At 40.2% G+C, this 19,423-nt stretch overlaps 1 protein-coding gene across 1 annotated transcript in view; it reads right to left on the reverse strand.

The window, feature by feature from the left end:
* cfap43 (cilia and flagella associated protein 43) overlaps nt 1-19,423 on the reverse strand; it is a 76,071-nt gene that overhangs the window by 11,422 nt on the left and 45,226 nt on the right. Inside the window, exons 15-31 of the mRNA XM_034184197.1 lie at nt 19,132-19,296; nt 16,996-17,126; nt 15,188-15,359; nt 12,501-12,611; nt 11,872-11,949; nt 9,998-10,123; nt 9,820-9,924; nt 9,610-9,726; nt 6,851-7,036; nt 5,433-5,639; nt 5,151-5,237; nt 2,823-2,951; nt 2,618-2,737; nt 1,528-1,635; nt 1,180-1,266; nt 1,012-1,100; nt 710-923 (exon numbers count right to left, since the gene is read on the reverse strand). Coding sequence (XP_034040088.1) covers nt 710-923; nt 1,012-1,100; nt 1,180-1,266; nt 1,528-1,635; nt 2,618-2,737; nt 2,823-2,951; nt 5,151-5,237; nt 5,433-5,639; nt 6,851-7,036; nt 9,610-9,726; nt 9,820-9,924; nt 9,998-10,123; nt 11,872-11,949; nt 12,501-12,611; nt 15,188-15,359; nt 16,996-17,126; nt 19,132-19,296 — 2,232 coding nt within the window. The remainder of the gene's footprint in view (nt 1-709; nt 924-1,011; nt 1,101-1,179; nt 1,267-1,527; nt 1,636-2,617; nt 2,738-2,822; nt 2,952-5,150; nt 5,238-5,432; nt 5,640-6,850; nt 7,037-9,609; nt 9,727-9,819; nt 9,925-9,997; nt 10,124-11,871; nt 11,950-12,500; nt 12,612-15,187; nt 15,360-16,995; nt 17,127-19,131; nt 19,297-19,423) is intronic.

Below are 19,423 nucleotides of genomic sequence, written 5' to 3' on the forward strand. Positions count from 1 at the left end.
GTAAGTCCATTCCTGAGTGAGCCAAACTCGCCTGGTCCTTTAATTCAACCGGACTGCAAAGCGAGCTGTGACTATTAATAAAGACAAAATGATGCCCAAAAAGCTACCTGATCCACAAAATGGCATTGCAATTAGTGCACAGAACATAACGAGTACTGCTGTCATCTTCATGAACAACCCCTCCAAATACAGCTCCTCCCACACCTTAGTTTTCTTTGAGGTATGCTTTTTTGTTTTGTTTTGTTTTATTTAATTCTTCTGTCTTAAACTTCTCTTGCATTTTCCATTCCCACTATCCAATCATGCATGTGCTACATCTTTTCACAATTGGAGTTATTCAAGTAATGATGTTTGAGAAAACAATTATTTCTCAAACACTGATCTTAGATTTTAGGTAGCATTCAACTAATGTGCTTAAAACTGGTTTTCACTGACCAGTCTGCAAGTGAACCAAATATAGTAAGTAAATAAGCCCCTTCACCTGCTCCCTTGTTTTTCACTCAGAGTTGCCACAACTGATATGAGGTGGATCAATATTTTCCTTGACACATAACCACTGGTGACCCACTAATTTCAGATGAGCCTGCATTTAAGTGATATGCAGTAGTTATTACAGAAATTTTCATGGTCCAGTAAATTTGAAAATGGAAAATTTCCAACTTGTGTTCATTCCAAAGGTATTCATACTTTTGAGAGTTGCTCATATTACCTGATGCTCTCGCTCAACTTTTTCCCTACGGATGATGCACAGCCTCTCCCAGATCACTGGCTGAATGCCTTCTGGCTTGTTCTCTGGAGCATCCAGCTCTTCCATGGCCTTCAGCATTTTAGGCAAACCGTCAGCAGCCAACGAATCACTAAGGTGCTGGTATTTGAAAATGTTGGGGTTGTTGTCAGTAGCCTGGGTCTTCATTTTCTGAACCCTGAGGCAGAAAACAGTTGACCGTGTCAATGTGAAGTTTCATTTATTTCTACAGGTGAAAACTAAAAGTTAGAACTCAAAATACCAACCTGGGTCTGCGCTTGTACAGCTTATAGAGCTGGTTAACAATGTGGTCAGGCATATCAGAGAAGACTTTCTTGAAATCTCTATCTAAAAACTTTGGAGACATAAATGATACTACAGGTTGTTCACATTCACAACCAAGTAGATTTCAGTATTTTAACCACCAGTCTTACTTTGTCATCAGCTACAAACACGTCATAGCTCTCATGAAACAGTCGTACATCATCTTCATGTTTCTTTATTTCTTTCTCAAGTTCATCCTGTCAGAAAAAAAAAACATGATGAGAGCAGCATGTACTAAATTAATTAAAAAAGAAGAAGAAGAAGAAGAAGAAAAAAGAACCCCACAGGTGGATGCCACACAGATCAATGCTTGCAAAACATGTTTGAACAATACCAAACTGTTATACAGGAATTTGAAAGAGTTCTGACATCGCAGGTGTCGGTTCACGATGTAAATGATCTGAAGCAACCAGTCGTAAAAGACTATTACAGATTGAATGCAAAAGAAGCTTTTGTACTTTGTGTGTCAGCATTTTGTCAAGTTTCAGCTTGAGCTCCAGCTCTCGATTTTTAACCTCTTCTTCCATGAGGATGGAGTAAAGAAGGGAGGCCACCTTCAGTTGTTCCTGTAAATATAAGAAAAAAGACCAGCAGTAGTTTAAATACAGAAAAGAAATCATACGAGTATAGGGCAGTTTTTCTTGTATTACTAACTAGTTGCTCCCAAATATTTTCTCTGTTTCTTTTTTGTTTTTTTTGGGGGGGGGGGCATAACACAAGTGAGCATGAAGATGGTAACAGCTATGACAATCTGTCCTTGACCTTCACACAAATGATTGACTTCTGGCTGACCTTGACAGGGCAAGTCTGGAATCCACCAAAAGTGTTACATTTGGTCCAAATCTACTTGAAAATCTAATTTCTTGACACTGTCTTTTTTATGGCAATTTTGAGAGCAACTGTCATTAACACACCAAGTTTGGTAGAATTCAGGAAAAGAAACTGGGAGGAGAAAGCCAACAAATACAGATGCAGACATGACCTTGACTTTAATGACTGACCTTTGGCACGTTTGCCCTTGTTGGGGAACTCCAGAGCCCACCCCATGTGTATGCCACATTTGACTTTTGACCCTTGGCAAATTTGACCGTTCCAGGGCAATTGCAGAACCCATGTACAAAGGTGTGTCAAATGCAAATCAGAGTGAAAAATGTAAATTTTGACCTTTAACCCTAATGACCTTGACCCAATATTTGACCTTTTGTAAATTTGATGTTGCAGAGGGAAGTTAATAATCCACTTTCATGTGTGTACCAAGTTTGGTGGACATCAAAGTGAAAGTAATATTGTTGACCTTTGACCTCAGTGACTTTGACCTTGGCCAAAGCAAGCCCTTTAAGGGCAACTCTGGAGTCAACCTAAATGCACACAGCATGTTTGTTGGAAAATGGCCCAAGTTCCTGGGAGGAGTCAGGGAATAAAAACACACACACAAATGTTTTTTTTTTTTCTTCAAAAAATAGGATGATTGTGACTCATAATTGCATGAGGGATATGCTTCATATGCTTTGTATGTCCACGTACACACGTGTGTGCGTGTTCTTTTACCTGATGTATTGTCATTTCACACTTCATTTTTTTATCAAACAGCTTCATCAACGATTCATCAAACTTCTCTGTCGCATCTTTGTTGGACACCTTCAGTTTGTCCATTTCATTGACCACCAGCTGGAAGCAGAACATTCACACATGGTTACATGTGCTGCCGTCCATCGTTCTGCAGGAAGTCCCCACAGCAAAACACAACTTATACCTTTCTATATTCCTCCTGCTCCTCACTCAGCGCTTTCTTTTTCTTTTGATACTCTTTGTGGGCTTTTTTCTCCTCTTCTGTCCAGTGTACACTAGGTTTGGCCAAAGCAAACTCAAGCAGTGGTATTTCCTGTGAAGAAAATTCAATTAGTGCCATGTGTGCTTCAGGTTGATTTGTATGATTTGTCAAGTGAATAATTCTAGTTCTAAAAAAAATTCCAGAACATTATTTACACAAAAAAAAAAATTTCTTGTATGATGTTCAGACAGTATAGTTCTTTCCATCTGTCTACATATTTAAATGTGTGCATTATACATGGGTGATTCTTAGACTACGGGCACTTGTTATGTCCTTTGATCATATTGTATGAAAAACAGAAAAAAGGGGAAATGTCATACTTTTATAGTTATCTTTACAATGAAAGTGTGTTAAGAAATTTGTTCTAGTAGTCTATGATGACTTTTTCACCTTTTTTCAGCATCATTATATGCAAATATTGATGTTTTGTGCTTGTCCCACACCCAGATCTTCAATGATAAAAATGAATGGTAAAGAAATGTTTTTTGTAATGTTTTAAAATATCTCTGAATAAAATATCAGTAAAATAATCAAAACATAATCGGGGTATTCAATGTCATACAACTGTTGTGATTTTTTTAAACAAAATGTAGTTGTCCCACACTATTGCCATAATTTCCACCACAACACTGTAATGTCCCTTTAAACAGTTTGTATGAAAGATTGTTTGGGTAGTTTCTATGGAGATAAACAGTGACATCAGAGCACATGTATATAGTGCCAAATCACAACAAACAGTTGCCCCAAGGCGCTTTATATTGTAAGGCAATGGTGTGGTGGAAATTACATTTACAAGGCCAATAGTGCCAGTGTCAGTGAGTCAACAGAAAATACATTTTATACTATCCATTCTTATTCTTCCAATAAAAAACAAATGCTTTTTTCCTGTTTCATCAATGAAACCTAGTTATCAAGTTACAAACCTCATTTTCAATTTTGTCTAATTTATTTGTAGATGTCACATGAGAAAGAGAAAATTGGCATTAAATATGTCTCAAACATTTGTATAGCATTTTAAACACAGTGCCCTGCGATAGACTGGTGTCCTGTCCATGGTGTACCCCCTCTCACCCTGTGGGATAGGCTCCAGACCCCTGTGACACTTGACCAGAGTAAGCAGGTAAAGAAAATAATGAATGAATCATTGCAGTTTTCTTCTGGTGTTACATTCACCATCATCATCATTATGGTGCCCCTGATTGAATGGGAGGGGAATCCTGGCATCCATCAGTTGCTTGTAGTCTGTTTTGTCCATCATACTTTTCCTCATTTGAAGAGTATCAACACCCAACAGTCTCTCAACTTTACTCCAGAATTTCCTCAGTCTTCTGTTATCAAAAAGCACCCACTTTTGGAGTGCATCATTATCCAGTCGACACGTGTCCAGTATACCTGAGATGTTGGCAGTAGCAGAAACAGCGGAGGAGAAGCGTGCTGGAGATCTGATGCAGGTGTTCATTTGAGATTTTGAAGCTCCAATGTAGCTCTCCATCCAATTGAAACTCAATCCGTTCTTTCCTGCTAGGTGCATTTTTACATTCATATCCACCTTTTGCCTTTTACCTTAAAGCCCATGCCACACATTCTGAATTTTATTGGGTTCCCCTTCTGTTAAGGCCCACACTTGAATACTATAGAACAGACGAGAGTGCAGACGTCATTCAAAAAGTCACTCTTCTTGATAACTGTATTTGTTTATATGTTAACACATGCTTTTAGCTTGTTCCATTTCTGAAAAGAGGCTCCAATCCTGGCATATAGGAAATGAAAGATTCATATCGTTGTTGCAATGGTATATCCTAGGTATTTGAAACTTTGTACATTGACTTCTTCACTGTCTTTCATTGAAGCCCATAGTCTCAGTTTTGCTATACAACATCTGTAGAAGAAACTGTGTGAAGGTTCGGTCATATGTTTCAAGGAAGCTCATCAATTCCGTCACAATGAGCAAAAATAGCCTCATCATCTGCATATAGGAGTTCGGTGACCTAACACCACTTGCTGGGGCTTTCTGACAGTATTCCCTCTGTAATACGTCATTGGGTATGCAATATTTTGCCCTATTGGTTACCCTCTTTGTTTAGTGTAAGGTGTACTACTGTATTTTCTTAGTATTTGTGTGAGCGACTGGAGAATTTATATTTCTTGTTGACAATAACAACCAACAGTCAATCTAAAAAGGGCAGAATGTGGAGAATGTGCAGTGAGTGACAAACAGCTGTTGAAAGCAAGATCACTGTGGTAGGATACCTTGGCAGCCAGACGTCTCTGCTCTTTCAGCCTCTTCCTTTCCTCCTCCTCCCTCTGCTCTGGGGTGAGGTACTTCTCCACCGTTATCTACATTCAGACAAAGACATGCATTTCTTTGGGGAACTGAAAAAAGCATCACACATCATGATAGCCCCCTGAAAAACTGAGGTCTGTTTAACTTTAGACTGTGTTCCATTCCTCCTGCACAGTGTGTTCAAGTTAATTGACCTTTGCGACAGAAGGCTAGAGTGTGTTTTGAGGGTTGAGGAAGAGGTCAGTAACCTCAGAGTTGTGGACACTGAGGAGCCTCTCTGGCTGCTCGCTGTCCGTCAAGTCGGGCTCCCACAGCTCCTCACTTATATCCAACTCCACCATGATGTCCCTGATTCGCCTGTTTCTGTCCTTCAGGCGACCAAGCTCCAGCACTTTCTGTCTGTGCAAGGCATCAAATTCAGCATTGAAGGCCACCTTCACTTGATAAATCACATCCTGTGTTTGAGGTTGAGGGAAATATACAGAAAAACATATTTAAAAAAAAAAAACGTTTATACAGAGAGATAAGACCAACATTATAATAATCAAAAATGAAGAAAACAATAAATAAAATATCAAACAAAAGACTTAGGGTTAGGGGCAAATTTGGCCAATTGTTTATTGTAATATAGATCATGATTACTGGTTGAAGACATGCTGCAAAATCTTTCCTGAAAGGCCAGTTTTCATTACATTTACATTTACATGTCACTGCGTAGGTCCAGGTAGTTGAATGCATTTTTGCTCTGAGTGTTCTGCCAACAAACAAAAGGGATTTTAGAATTCCGCTCTATTGGTTTGGGTACTGCTACAAGAGGCTTTAATAGAATTATTAAAAAAAAATAGATACTGCCATTTATTTTGATACATTTATTTGCAATGTCAGAATACAATTAATAAAATCCTACTTCCTGTGTCTTGGCATTTTTAAAACTTTGAAAGACTCATTTAAGAAATTTTATTACCAATTAATGTCTTATTTTTAGATGAAGAAATTCAGTGCCTTTTACAGCTTTTTAAGGATCACTGGGAACCCTGTTATACTGTATGTCAATTTAGAGAGAAGGTACAACCATTAATCACTTTAAACACCTTCACTTTCTTTATTCGCTTTTATATTGAGTACATTTTGAGCAAGATTGCTAAAAATGCTTTCAGTCAATCTTTACAAACCATGGAGGAACAAACAATTCTTTTGATGAGAAAGAACCCATTTAGTTTTGTTGTAGATCTGAATCCAGATGTAGATTCTGGGGCATTTTTAAGTAGAATTTTTGTTTGATATAATATACCGAGTTTGATGCAAACTGTAACTCATACACGACATACAATCAAGAAGTTAAAATTGGATTGATGTTGTTTGACAATTCTTTGTTGTATTTTGTTCACCTGATTCTTGTTATTGTTAGAATGGCCTAAACAATTGGTCAATCTTCTAAGTTTGGTGTGTGTGTGTGTGTGTGTGTGTGTGGGGGGGGGGGGTTGTTGGGAGGTTTAGGCCTTACCCATGTCAAGTGCTTAGGTGTCCTATATTGTGATTTGTTGGTAACTGAAACTGAATTGAACTGAATATTGTTATAGTAACATATGACTGGGAAAGTGTGTCCAAACTTTTGGCTTGTAGTGTGTGTGATCCTGTGAGCTCCTCTAGTTCCACATGTTCTTACCTGAAGCAGGACTATCTGATTGATCTTCTGTTCTGTGGTTTGCACGCTGAACTGATCATAGATAAGGGAATTTCCTAACTGAGCACAGGAAGTTCCCATTAGACGGAGACTCTCATCTTCTTGACCTTCTCCACCCTCATCTTCTTCCTTAGCTGTGGACGGCTTGGCTCTTTTCTTGAGCCAGTTCTGTTATAGTGTAAAGAAAAAGTATTTTGAATGAGTAGGTTGAATCAAACAGAGGACTGAATCTGTGGACAGAAAATGACATACTTTGATCTTTAATCCAGAGATAATCTCAGCCTACGCAGCTATGACATCTTATTTTACTTGGTCATGCAACCATGAATCTGAAAGTGTTTCAACAATGGTGGTCTGGCAGGTATTCAAGCATTTTAAAAAGTTATAACAATGAAAAGGTCAGATTTAGGACAAGGATTCCAAGCATCACATTTTTCAGATGCTGTTCTGCTCAAAATTAGAAAAACTACATAAACAGTATTACCATATATAATACCTAAATAGATCAGTGTTATTTGATTGGTGTATTGTATGTCACGTGGCATTAATTATTTGTCACAATGTATAGAAAAATAGTTCATTTTATAATTTATGTAATTTTCTTTCAATTTAATTCCATTTACCGTCATTTTGGTTCCATACATTTGTCTCCACTGAATGACTCCACTCCTTTTACATGAAAATGCTTCCATGATATGAGGAAGTTATCTATACCACATGGACTTTGCCTTGACTATGGTCTATATAAGTGTCATATAAAACAAATAATGAATGTTTTGTACTCATGCAATGGAAATAATATATTCATTTGCTGAAAGATGGAATGCTCTTTGCATTCATTATTTGTATAATTATGAATAAACGGGTGTGTAGTACATTGAAAATCTACATTCAAATAAAAGTACAATTGCCACAACAAATCACTCAAGTAAAAGTGAAAATTCCTATGTGAAAAATCTACTCAAGTAAAAGTACAAAAGTCCCATGTTAATAAATTACTCGAAGTACAACCGTAAATTTGGCAATCACCTTAGTATTTGTTCTGTTTTTCTTGTTGCTTAATGCTGACAAATTACACTGTATTTGTTGTCTTTCTGATGCTTGATTCTGCTTTTTTTCTTTTCTCTCTGTTTGAGGTGCTACTCCATCCAGAGATGGGTGTTGTATCTGTTCCGGAAACCGTCCTGCGCACCGGCAACATTTCCTGTATGTTTGTTTTGTGAATTGTTCTGTAATTTGTGTCTGTGGCATGGCCCAAGCAGACGGTCACCCCTTTGAGTCTGGTCTGCTTGAGGTTTCTTCCTCAGAGGGAGTTTTTCCTTACCACTGTTGGTTAGACCTTACTTGCGTGAAGCGCCTTGAGGCAACCTTGTTGTGATTTGGCGCTATATAAATCACAATAAATTAAATGAAATGAATGAAATCTGGGTTGTGTCATGTTGTCTCGCAAAAATTCCAAAATGTGGGAGGGGTGATGCCCCCACCTCCAACCTCCACTCCCATCCTGCTGCCTGTGTAAATGTGGACCCATGTCCATTGACTGACTCAAGTTTGGACCATTACCACTCCAGTAAGGTAAAACATTTATGTGCACCTCATCATGATGCATGTAAATGTGCACACTGGTTGCACATGGGCAAGCGATTTGCTGCACTAATGCAATTTGTACTTGTATCAGAACATGCACGTTACTGGCGGAGCATTGTGGCACCTCTGAGTTGGTGACTGCCACACTACAGAAAACATCACACCAACTCACAGCTAGTGCTCATGAATAGGGCTTGGAAACCATTGTCACACCACGTTGCATAATGGGATATTTTGGCCATGCTGGGATCTAGTGTAATAAACAACAAACAAAACTGTTGCCAAGTGAAGTCGAGTGGAAGACAAAATGCTTAAAAATGAAAAAGCAGAGGGAATTTACAGGGACAAATTGACAAAGGAAGCCAGGAACTGATATTTTTAAAAGATAAGATTTGTTAATGGCTTAGACCTTACGAAATTCCAAACCAAGCATGAACCAGTGATCCTGACCTGTTACCTCCACAAAATATCGTCCAGGCTGAAGCACAAATCTAGCATAATATGTGTGTGCATTCAAATCCGACCTCATTTTATCAGTGTTTTCAGGCTTTCAGGGCCAAATACAACACTCCTGTGATTCATCAGATTCTCTACTCTCCTATCATGGCTCTGTCTGATTTTTGGCTGTTCCCCAAAATCCAAATGACACTAAAAGGGTCTTAATTTAAGTCGCAAGAAGACATCATGCAGAACGCAATGGCCCAGCTGGACACTATTCCGAAAGAGACCTTCCATAAATGCTTCCAACAATTGCAGAACTGCTGGGAGAAGAGTGTTTGACTACTTCAAAGGGGATTAGGATTTCAGACATCCAGGTGATTGTATTTTTCGCAGCCAAAGGTTGGATACTTTTTGAATGTACTTCATACAATCATAATTTGCAATCATATGTACAATTTGTCATGAATACCTCGTACGCAAAATGCTACTTTTCCAAAAAAGCTAAAATTTCTGTTAATATCTCAAAACTGTCTTCTGTTTCTCATGGGTTTTATGTTGTGAAGGAGGCTCAGAAGGAGGCTTCTGCTAAATTAAATCTGATTATTCACTTCTTTTTAAATAATCAAATCTGCTTTTTTTTTTTGTAGTGTTAACTCAACTCTCCACTGCAGACTCTGGAGGTCTGTAAAACCAAACAGAAGAATTCTGCTTACAGCACAGGCAGCCATTTCAATCCTCCTCATATTTTCAACTCTGTGAAGTTCCTCCAACTCTTCTTCAGATCGCTCTTTCATGGGGTAGTTCCTCACTTCGTGTTCAGAGTGGAAGGCCTGTGGCACACAGCAGCAGCTGATTTATTAAGGCATATTCAGATTATATAACAGGCAATGCAGTTTGTAAGTGAAACTCTTGTTTCTTCTTACTTTGACAGATTTGCTGTTGACTTTCATAGAGTCCCAGAATTCTCTCTTTATGACATCACGGAGATAACATTTTGTGAGATTCTCCCACTCAATTTCCTTTCTCACCTTAAATCCAAAAGATTGTGATCACATAATGAATCAGAAAAATAGCATTTCAGTTTGTGCCTGGGTGTGTTACCCTGGTAACCTCTTGCTCCACCATGGCATCCAGTCTCCTCTGCTCCTCAACATCCAGGTTGAACTCGAATAGTTCCAGACGCTCATTATCTGGGAGTTTCTCATTTTCCTGCATCATGGTCTTAATCTGTGTGTGTATATACGAGGTCTGTTAGAAAAGTAACAGACCTTTTTATTTTTTGCAAAAACCATATGGATTTGAATCACGTGTCATTGCATCAGCCAAGCTTGAACCTTCGTGCGCATGCGTGAGTTTTTTCATGCCTGTCGGTTGCGTCATTCGCCTGTGAGCACGGTTTGTGGGAGGAGTGGTCCAGCCCCCTCGGTGGATTTTCATTGTCAGGAAAATGGCTGAGCAACTGATGTTTTGCTGCATCCAAATTTTTTCAGAAACTGTGAGAGACAGTCAGGTGGAAACCATTCGGAAAATTCAGATGGCTTTCGGTGAAGATTCAATGGGCATCACAGAGATTAAGGAGCATTACAACTGGATTAAAGATGGCCCACAGCGGCTGAGGGCGCGCCGCGCTCCGAGTGGCCATCGACAGGCTGAAACGACCAGATCATTTCCAAAGTGAAGGCCGTGTTGATCCGGGACATCGTGTGACTACCAGAGAAATAGCAAGAGGTGGACATAGCACTTTTTCAGCACATTACACTGTTACAGGAGATTTTGTAATGAAAGACGTACGGCAGAATTTGCATATCAGGACGGAGCTGCGTAATGGCGCAGAACAAAAAGCACCTCCATGTTGGAAGTCTCACAGGACATGCCCAGCTCTTCCACCATTCGGAAGATTCAGACGGCTTTGGGTGGCTTTTCAGTCGAGTGAGTATCCGAGAAATTGTCGAAGAGCTGAGCATGTCACAACATGTCCTGTGAGACCAACACGGAGGTGCTTTTGTTCCGCGCCATTAGCGGCTCCGTGGCGAATTCCTCTGCTCCTGTTTTCATGACAAAATCTCCTTTAACAGTGGAATGTGCCGGAAAAGTGCCGATGTCCACCTTTTCTGCCATTTCTCTAGTAGTCAGACGACGTCCCAGATCAACACAGCCTTCGCTTTGGAAATGATCCGGTCGTTTCAGCCTGTCGATGGGTGCTCGAAGCGCAGCACGTCCTCAGCCGTTGTGGGCCGTCTTTAATCTGGTTGTAATGCTCCTTAATCTCTGTGATGCCCATAAGATCTTCACCGAAAGCCATCTGAATTTTCCAAATGGTTTCCACCTAGCTGTCTCTCACAGTTTCTGGAAAAATTTGATGCACCGCTGCTCCAGCCGTTCAGACATTTTCCTCACAATGAAAATCCGATGAGGGGGGAGGACAAGTGCTCACTCAAAGCCTGCCCACAGGCGAATGACGCAACCGACAGGCGTGAAAAAACTCACGCATGCGCACGAAGGTTCAAGCTTGGCTGATGCAATCACACATGATTCAAATCCATAAGGTTATTGCAAAAAAAAAAAAAGGTCAGATACTTTTCTAACAGACCTCGTGTGTATATATATATTCATCATCATCATCATCATGATTATAGTCATTCATGTTTTTTCTCTTTCTTGCGGTACACCAGCTTCCTCACACAGGCTACAGACATTCACTTTAGACTCACTGATGACTCATTTGACCACAGCCATGATTCATTTATAGTTACATGAATGCCCATAGTCTTATTAATATCTACTGTTACCTTAGTGCCAACTGGCTTACTTTCATATTCACAATTCGACGCTGTTTTGTTTGGAAATATAGCATCTCCTTCTAAAGGATCTTTCAAACTTGAAACATTTTTACTCTTACTATGAGTACCTCAGTAATATAAGCAATAGTTAAATTTTAAAAATGCATAAATAATACTGATGTCACGCTGTCGTACAGTGTCACGTAGCTCCTCGATGCCTCTCCTCAGGTTTTTCTTTATCTCTGAATATTGCTGATTGTCAGCTTTCACAACCTGTTCAACATAATGGGACAAAGTGTCATATTTAAACTCAGTGAAATATTACATTTGTAACATTTGTTTTAGTCAGAGTAAAAATATTCTATTCTTAATTTGTTTATTTTATTTAATGGAAGCTTTACAGTACATTACAGAAAACACAAACTGCAATGCTATGCCATCTATCACTTCACTACTAATTGCGATACAGTCTGACTCAAAGAAAAGTGTCTGAGTCATATTAATGTGTTTGCAGTATAATAAAGGCTGGGCTATAAGTTGTATGTGCACGTGCGAGTTGTAAAAGCCACAACACAAAGGCTGCCACACCTACACTTTTTCACTTTATCACTTTGTTCTTATCAAAATATTTGTCCTGAACATTTTTTAACCTAATACTTTTCTGTTCCTTACAATTTCATGTTCTCACACCTCCTACAAATACGCTTTGAAGCAGTGCGAATGTGTGTGTGTGTGAAGTACTGACACAAGAAACCGCTGTACACATGGCAAAAATTGCTCATACACACACCACCACCAAACATTACATTGGATTAGTCACTGACCTCCTCTTGTCTGCTTTCTATCCAGGTGGGTTGTGATGGTGTAGCAGACACCAGGCTGATATAACTCTCATCCTGTTCTATCATATCCATCATCTCTGTTCTATCACAGGCCTATAAAATGGTGACACAAGTTGAGGTAAAATAAAAAACAAAAATAGAAACAAACAGAAACCCACCTCATAAAAATAGAAACAATCAAAAACCCACCCCTGCTGACAGTATTGTACTGACTTGAAAGTTGGCCTTAAGGAGTCTTAACATCCTTTTCTTTTTAATCAGACCTTGGCCTTGATGTTAGATGCCTTGGCCCTAATGTTGCAAGGCTCTCCCTAAGCAATGGAAGTGTTGCACAGCGCCAGGTTGTTACATTCTCAGTGTCATCATGCCTATTTTCAAGTTCAGGGTGTTCACTCTCTGTTTTCTCAAATATTTTGTTTAAATGTATTGAAATTCATTGTTAGCGGCCACATGGAGTGATTTCTCTTGTCTCCATTGCTTTTCTGTGTAAGCTCGTAAATTACTCATCACTGGTTTCTGTCACCCAGAAAATAAAGCTCTGTTATTGGTGGAATGTCATAAACCTTTTAAACCTACCATCGCTGGTTCTCAAGGCCAGGCAACTGGGTGGCTCTGTCCCTTCTTCTTTCTTTCCTCTTTGTTCCTTTTTTTAATATTTAGGAGTACCTTAGTATACACTAGTAAAGTTCCACCTTAGATTTGGAATGTAGAATAGAAGATAGACCTTAATGAATTTTCATAAAGCAAGCATCTCACAATAGTTCAACATGCAAGACTCGCACGTCATTGGTCTGGTTAACTGTCACTGAAAAAGTAAAGTGGTGCTATTGGTGGAATATCAGACATGACGCAAAGGTTTAAGAGCACCATTTCTGCAGAGAAGGTTCACAAAAATCTTCAGCAGACTCTCTGTTTGCGTGAAATGTGAGGAAGCACAAGCAAGAAACAAACCCTGCGGATCAGAGGGCTTTTTGTTGTTTTTGTGCCATCTCTGATAGTACCCATTGTCCTTGAAACAGAGAACTATCGCACCCTCCATGATGCTGCACTCAGCCACCGCAGTGGGGAGGGGGGACACCGAGTACACGGAAGAAAAAAGCTAACTGTGACACTCTTATTCCAATTAAGGGTCATGGGTGGGCTGAAGCCTATCCCTGTGGTCAGTGGGTGAGAGACAGGGTACACCCCAAACAGGCTGCCATTAGGGCCCCATGTCGACAGACAAGTCCCTTTACACTCACACTTACGGCCAATTTAAAGCTTCTAAATCACCTAACTTGCATGTCTCTGGAAGTGGGATCGAGCGGGAGCACCCAGAGGGAACCCACACAAACACAGGGAGAACTCAAAAAAGACCAGCTGGGACACGATCCCAAGAGTGAGCCACCAGTGCTAACCCCTAATCCACCGTGCTGCCATACTTCTGTGGATATACACACTCATCTTCAACTGCTCATCCAAGATCAGGTCATAGGGGGGCTAAAGCCTATCGCAGCAGTCATAGGGTGAGAGGCAGGGTACAAAATTTAAGTAGAAATTTGAAAATAATTTTAAACTTAATTTAATTAAACTTAGTTTAACCTAATTTAATTGGTTTAGTTAGATCAAACTGTTTTTTTTCCCCACCAAGTAATTTAAGACTAAAATTTGCATCAGTGGTTACTGAGCTCTGAGATATGGGTATATTTTTTTTTCCACACAACAGTTATGCTTTAGTTACATTTAAGCCTGTAGCATCTTGTGTTACAATTTATTTGACACCATGAACATCCAAGTGGAATAGCATGCACTACATAAAAAATAATACAATTATATACCAGATGTAAAAAAAAAAAAAAAAAAAGGCGAAGCTCTCGATCTACTGGTCAATCTTCGTTCCTACTCTCACCTGTGGTCATGAGTGTTGGGTCATGACCGAAAGAACAAAAACGCGGGTACAAGTGGTCGAAATGGGCTTCCTCAGGGGGGTGGCTGGTGTCTCCCTTAGAGATAGGGTGAGAAGTTCAGTCATCCGTGGGGAGCTCGGAGTAGAGTCGCTGCTCCTTCGCGTTGAAAAGAGCCAGCTGAGGTGGTTCGGGCATCTGGTAAGGATGCCTCCTGGGCGCCTCCCATGGGAGGTGTTCCAGGCACGTCCATCTGGGAGGAGACCCCGAGGAAGACCCAGGACTAGGTGGAGAGATTATATCTCCACACTGGCCTGGGAGCACCTTGGGATCCCCCAGTCAGAGGAGGTCAATGTGACCCAGGAAAGGGAAGTCTGGGGTCCCCTGTTGAAGCCGTTGCCCCGCCTAACCCTAACCCTAACCCCGCGATCCAAACCCAGAAAAGCGGTTGAAGATTAGTGATGATCAGATGTAAAAACATAATCTATCAATCCATTTGTCAACAGTAAAGTATAAAACAGGTTGAAATAACATTTTGCTCATACGTTAGCAGTTTACTAATTTCACATTTACACTTATATTCCATAAGTAGACCAAGTAGTAATCGTCTATCACACCAACATATACTTGTGTGCTGTACATCAGATAATATTTATTCCTACTATTTTAAATACAACTATGACAGAGTTGAATATATGCATCCTGTCTGTGTGACAAAAGCAACAGGAATATGATATAATCACGCTGTGCCTTTATGCAGTAGTTATGCTTACACATATTGTCTACCTTGTTTTGCTGTTGATTTTCAGCACCAGGAGGAGGCGGAGACCTTTCGGTCAACTCAGGTAGCTCAGTGAGGACGGAGTTCTCTTTGGTAAATACGCCCTCCAAATCCTTAAACATGGACTGACGATACAGAGTAGCTTTACTCGTATCACCAACATCTGAACTTCTGATTCTGCAGAAATCACAAAAACACAATGCATATACACAATATATACCTCGAATGATAAAAATCTTTACATCTGTCCATCTATCCATTCATCCTCTCATCCAACCATCTGAACCCGATTAGTCCAGTGGGGATGGGGGTGGAGTGGGGGGACTAGACTACAGAGAGGTAGGGTACACCCTGTATAGGCCAGTCTGTCAGTCTTTGACAGGGCCACCCTTTCCATAAATGGGTTAAAAAAAAAACTAAAACTATAACTGTGTAATTAAAGCTACAGGGTGTCATGTCATCTAGTGGTGAGGCCACTGACTGGATTATGCTGTTGGCTATCACAATTCTGTTTCCCTTCATGCTTTTGCTTCTTTGGTGACAATGATTCATGCCTTCCCTTGTAATAAGCAATGTGTATGATCCCGTTTCACAAAATTGAGGGTTCTTAAACTTGTTAGCGTGCACAAGCAGTGTAACTACCCATTCTTTTTTTTTCTCCAGTCTTCCTGCTGTGGTGCAAAATCCAACAGGCTGAGTAAGTATGTCTCTTTTGGGATACTATATGAACATGGTGGTGCAACATGGTGACCTCCGTGTTGGCACCCACTCCCGTGTAGATAAGAAGGGCTTATTCAAGGCTTATGAAAGCACATTGATTCATTGGGGTAGCTAATAACCAACCAATCAACCAACCAACCAATACAGATTAAGTTTCTTGTCCAAATACACAGACAGGTTGCATGAGTAGGATTTGAACCCAGGTCTACACAGACAAGCCAGCTCCTTACCCACTGAGCTACCAACTGTACTACTAATGAACAGATTGTTATAAATGTTATATTCCATTTCTGCTAATAAACACTTTTCAGCGGCACACCGATTTGATTTTCTGGATCAGTATCGGACTGATACTGGCCAAATTTAATGTTGGGGGAATAAAAATGTCATCGAATCCAAGTCTTCTATTTCACATCTTATTCATGTTGTCACCCATGTAATGTTTTCCTTTAGGGGAGTAGAATATTTGTTTCACAGTTTGAGATGATGTTTTGTTAAATGGTTAAGGTTGGCCAAGAACATCCAGACAAATGTATTCATTAACAGATTAGTTGTTTTCAGACTGGGAAAGCTGTACGGGACTGATATCAGTATCGGTATGCTATCAGACAAAAAAACATGAATCGTGCCATCCCAGGTGTTTCTTTCACCCTCATAATAAATCCTTTTAAGGCAATACCCTCTGAACCTAGAATAAATGTAAAGCATGCTATATTTATGACTACACTGTAATTCTCAATAGAGAAACAACACAAATTACACAAAGAGGAAAGAAACAAAGATATTTTTAAAGATGAAAACAATTGCGGAATATGAATAAACACAGATGGCGGATGTGGAATGTGAGTGGAAGGTGATTGAGTGGGGAGAGCATGCTGTGATGTTTATTTGATCATCTTCTTTCCTGCAGCTTATGGTCATGATCCCTGTCATGGTCATGACCACATCATTTTTATTTGTTTACATTTTACTTTACTGTCTGCAATAATAGACCAAAGCGCTGTCTGCTAAACTATGTCAAACTGAGTGATATTACAGTTGAGAACAAGACTTCCCTCTAGTGTTCACAGCTGTTCACTGCACACTGCTGTACCTGAGACGAGTGCACAGAAGAGAACCGTCATTAAATCCAGTAGTAAGGAGCGTCTGACTGTCTGCGGAGAAAGACACGCTCTGAATTCCCCCAAGACGATATGAGTGACACTGTATTTCTAAGTACTGCTCCTGTGGGTGTAACAACATAATACGTCACATTTTACCTGTGGAAACGCTAGCATTCAAATACAAAGAAAACAGCATTCTTTTGAAAAATCCTTTATATATGTGCTATTTAAAAATGTACTGAATAAACAGACAGATAAATGAGTCCATCACATCTGCTTTGTTCACACAATACCTCAAAAACAGCAAATGGTATCATCTTATAACTCACCAAATAAAAAGGCAAGTAACGAGGACAATCACTTGCACATCTGGTGAACGCATGAGCCCGATCAATTGAATGAACAACTTTGTTTTGCCTATGTAATATCTCATATACATCTCTGCCACCTGCTGGGTGTTTAGTGTATGCTATATTGATGATGGATTAGAAGCAGGTGTGATTGTCAAGAAGACAGACTTCCCCCCCAAAACATGTACTAAATCAAAGAAGTAAACTATTATTGTTCTGCTTGTTTAGCACTGATTAAAACCAACAAAAGTAACACAGTCATAAATCCACACAATCCTGAAGAAAGGGTTTTGTATAATTGTAACCAAAGCAGACACTTGTTTCTTCTCTGCCTATCTCAACATATGTGTACTTTTTTCACAACTTTAAGTTGTGCTTGTCAAGAGAAACTGCTGTCCTTCTGTCCGTCCTTTTGCCCGTCCATACGGCAAAATCTTCTGTGCGCTAAACCTCAAGAACCTTAAAGCTATCAAAATTTTTATACATTAATACTGGGAGGCCAAAGCTCTGCCTGCAAAAAAAACAACAACAAGCATTTCTGATGTCTGTAAATGCCTTTTTTTTTTTTTTTTTTACTGAATTTTGGGTTTCAAGTATGAAATGTACAGGGGCCCTGAAATGCTCACATCACCGGCTAGATGGTGACAAAAGCTGCGGCAAGGTTTCGACTGTTTATTCAGTTGGAAAGTTAACTTTTGGCAAAAATGAGATGGCCCAAAATCAGCTTACAGCTGTGTACCTTGTCCTTATGGGCAGTTTACTTGTGATGTTACATGTATCTTGAAATTCATGTGTTATGTGTCGGACGCAGGACGGAGAACCGACCAGCATTTGAAGGACCCAGTATAAAATAAGCTGAGCACGGTACAAAGGATAACAAAATTTAATGACATAACAGTGATGTGATAATACAAACAAACAAGTGCGCGGTCTGGCGTGGTGGAATGCCGGTGTGCTCCCAGCAGCATTAACGGTCCGGAGCCAGAAACAGTTCGGACCCAAGGACCCCGCCGACACCCCCCAGGTGGCCGCGACAAACCGAGTCTGTGAAAGAAGAAACCATCATGTGAGTCCACACTCCACACACAGAGAGACCACTCAAAGGTGTACACAAACAGCAACACTTCCTGGCTTAATTACTAATCAGCTTCCCACCCTGCAGGCATGGAACACCCAGTTCACATTCTCAACTGCAGTAGAAGCTGATTAAACGACTAACATAACAGCTCAATATAATAAGGTGTGAGGGACACCACATTTACTGACTGTACTAATGTTAGTCACAAAACCTAACGTACCTCAGGAAGTGTGCTGACGAGCGTGAGACCTCACCCACTCCTCTTTCACAGACCATGACATCAAACCTGGACGGTCTCTGCATCCATAATGATGAGATGGCTCTCAAGACGACGATCTCACCCGTCTGGTCACAAGGTCGAGTCTCTGGCAAATACACACTGTGTACTCCAGACTTAAATGCCACCATGCTCCAATCCGTGTAGATGCACCACAGCTGTGAGTCCTGACGAGCTGCACATGATCAGCCTCAGGTGATCAGGGTGAGGTCCTGATAACTCAGCCACACAGCCACTTAGTCCTAAACGCGTACCACCTGGAAGGAAAAACAAAAGACAGAAACAGAAGACAGAAACAAAAAGCAGCCAGGCACCCCCAACCATACAACATCATGTCTATGTCAGTTTGTTTTAATCCCAACATCTAGCTCTGGTGGCCACCAAAGCTTGTACAAAATATCACATAAAATTAAAGCACTACCATTGAAGCTGTGTCTGTGATGCGTAGCAGCCCATCTTGGCCAATAGATGCCAACCATAAGTGGTGAGGAGACAGCATGAGAGAAGCGGGACCAAGAGGGTGACCCCTGACCTCCTGATCTGGTTTCAGCATGACCACCTGTTCGCTGGGGTGATCGTCTGGGTCCTGAAAGGAAGGTTTATTTGTGTGGCATATTTTAAGACAGCAAAATGGTTCACAAGCAAAATTAGCCAATAAATATACAAATACACACATTAAGTCACATTATAAACATGTAATTAAGGAATAGTGA

Source organism: Thalassophryne amazonica, chromosome 13, assembly GCF_902500255.1.
Source record: "Thalassophryne amazonica chromosome 13, fThaAma1.1, whole genome shotgun sequence".
Classification (NCBI taxonomy): Eukaryota; Metazoa; Chordata; class Actinopteri; order Batrachoidiformes; family Batrachoididae; genus Thalassophryne; species Thalassophryne amazonica.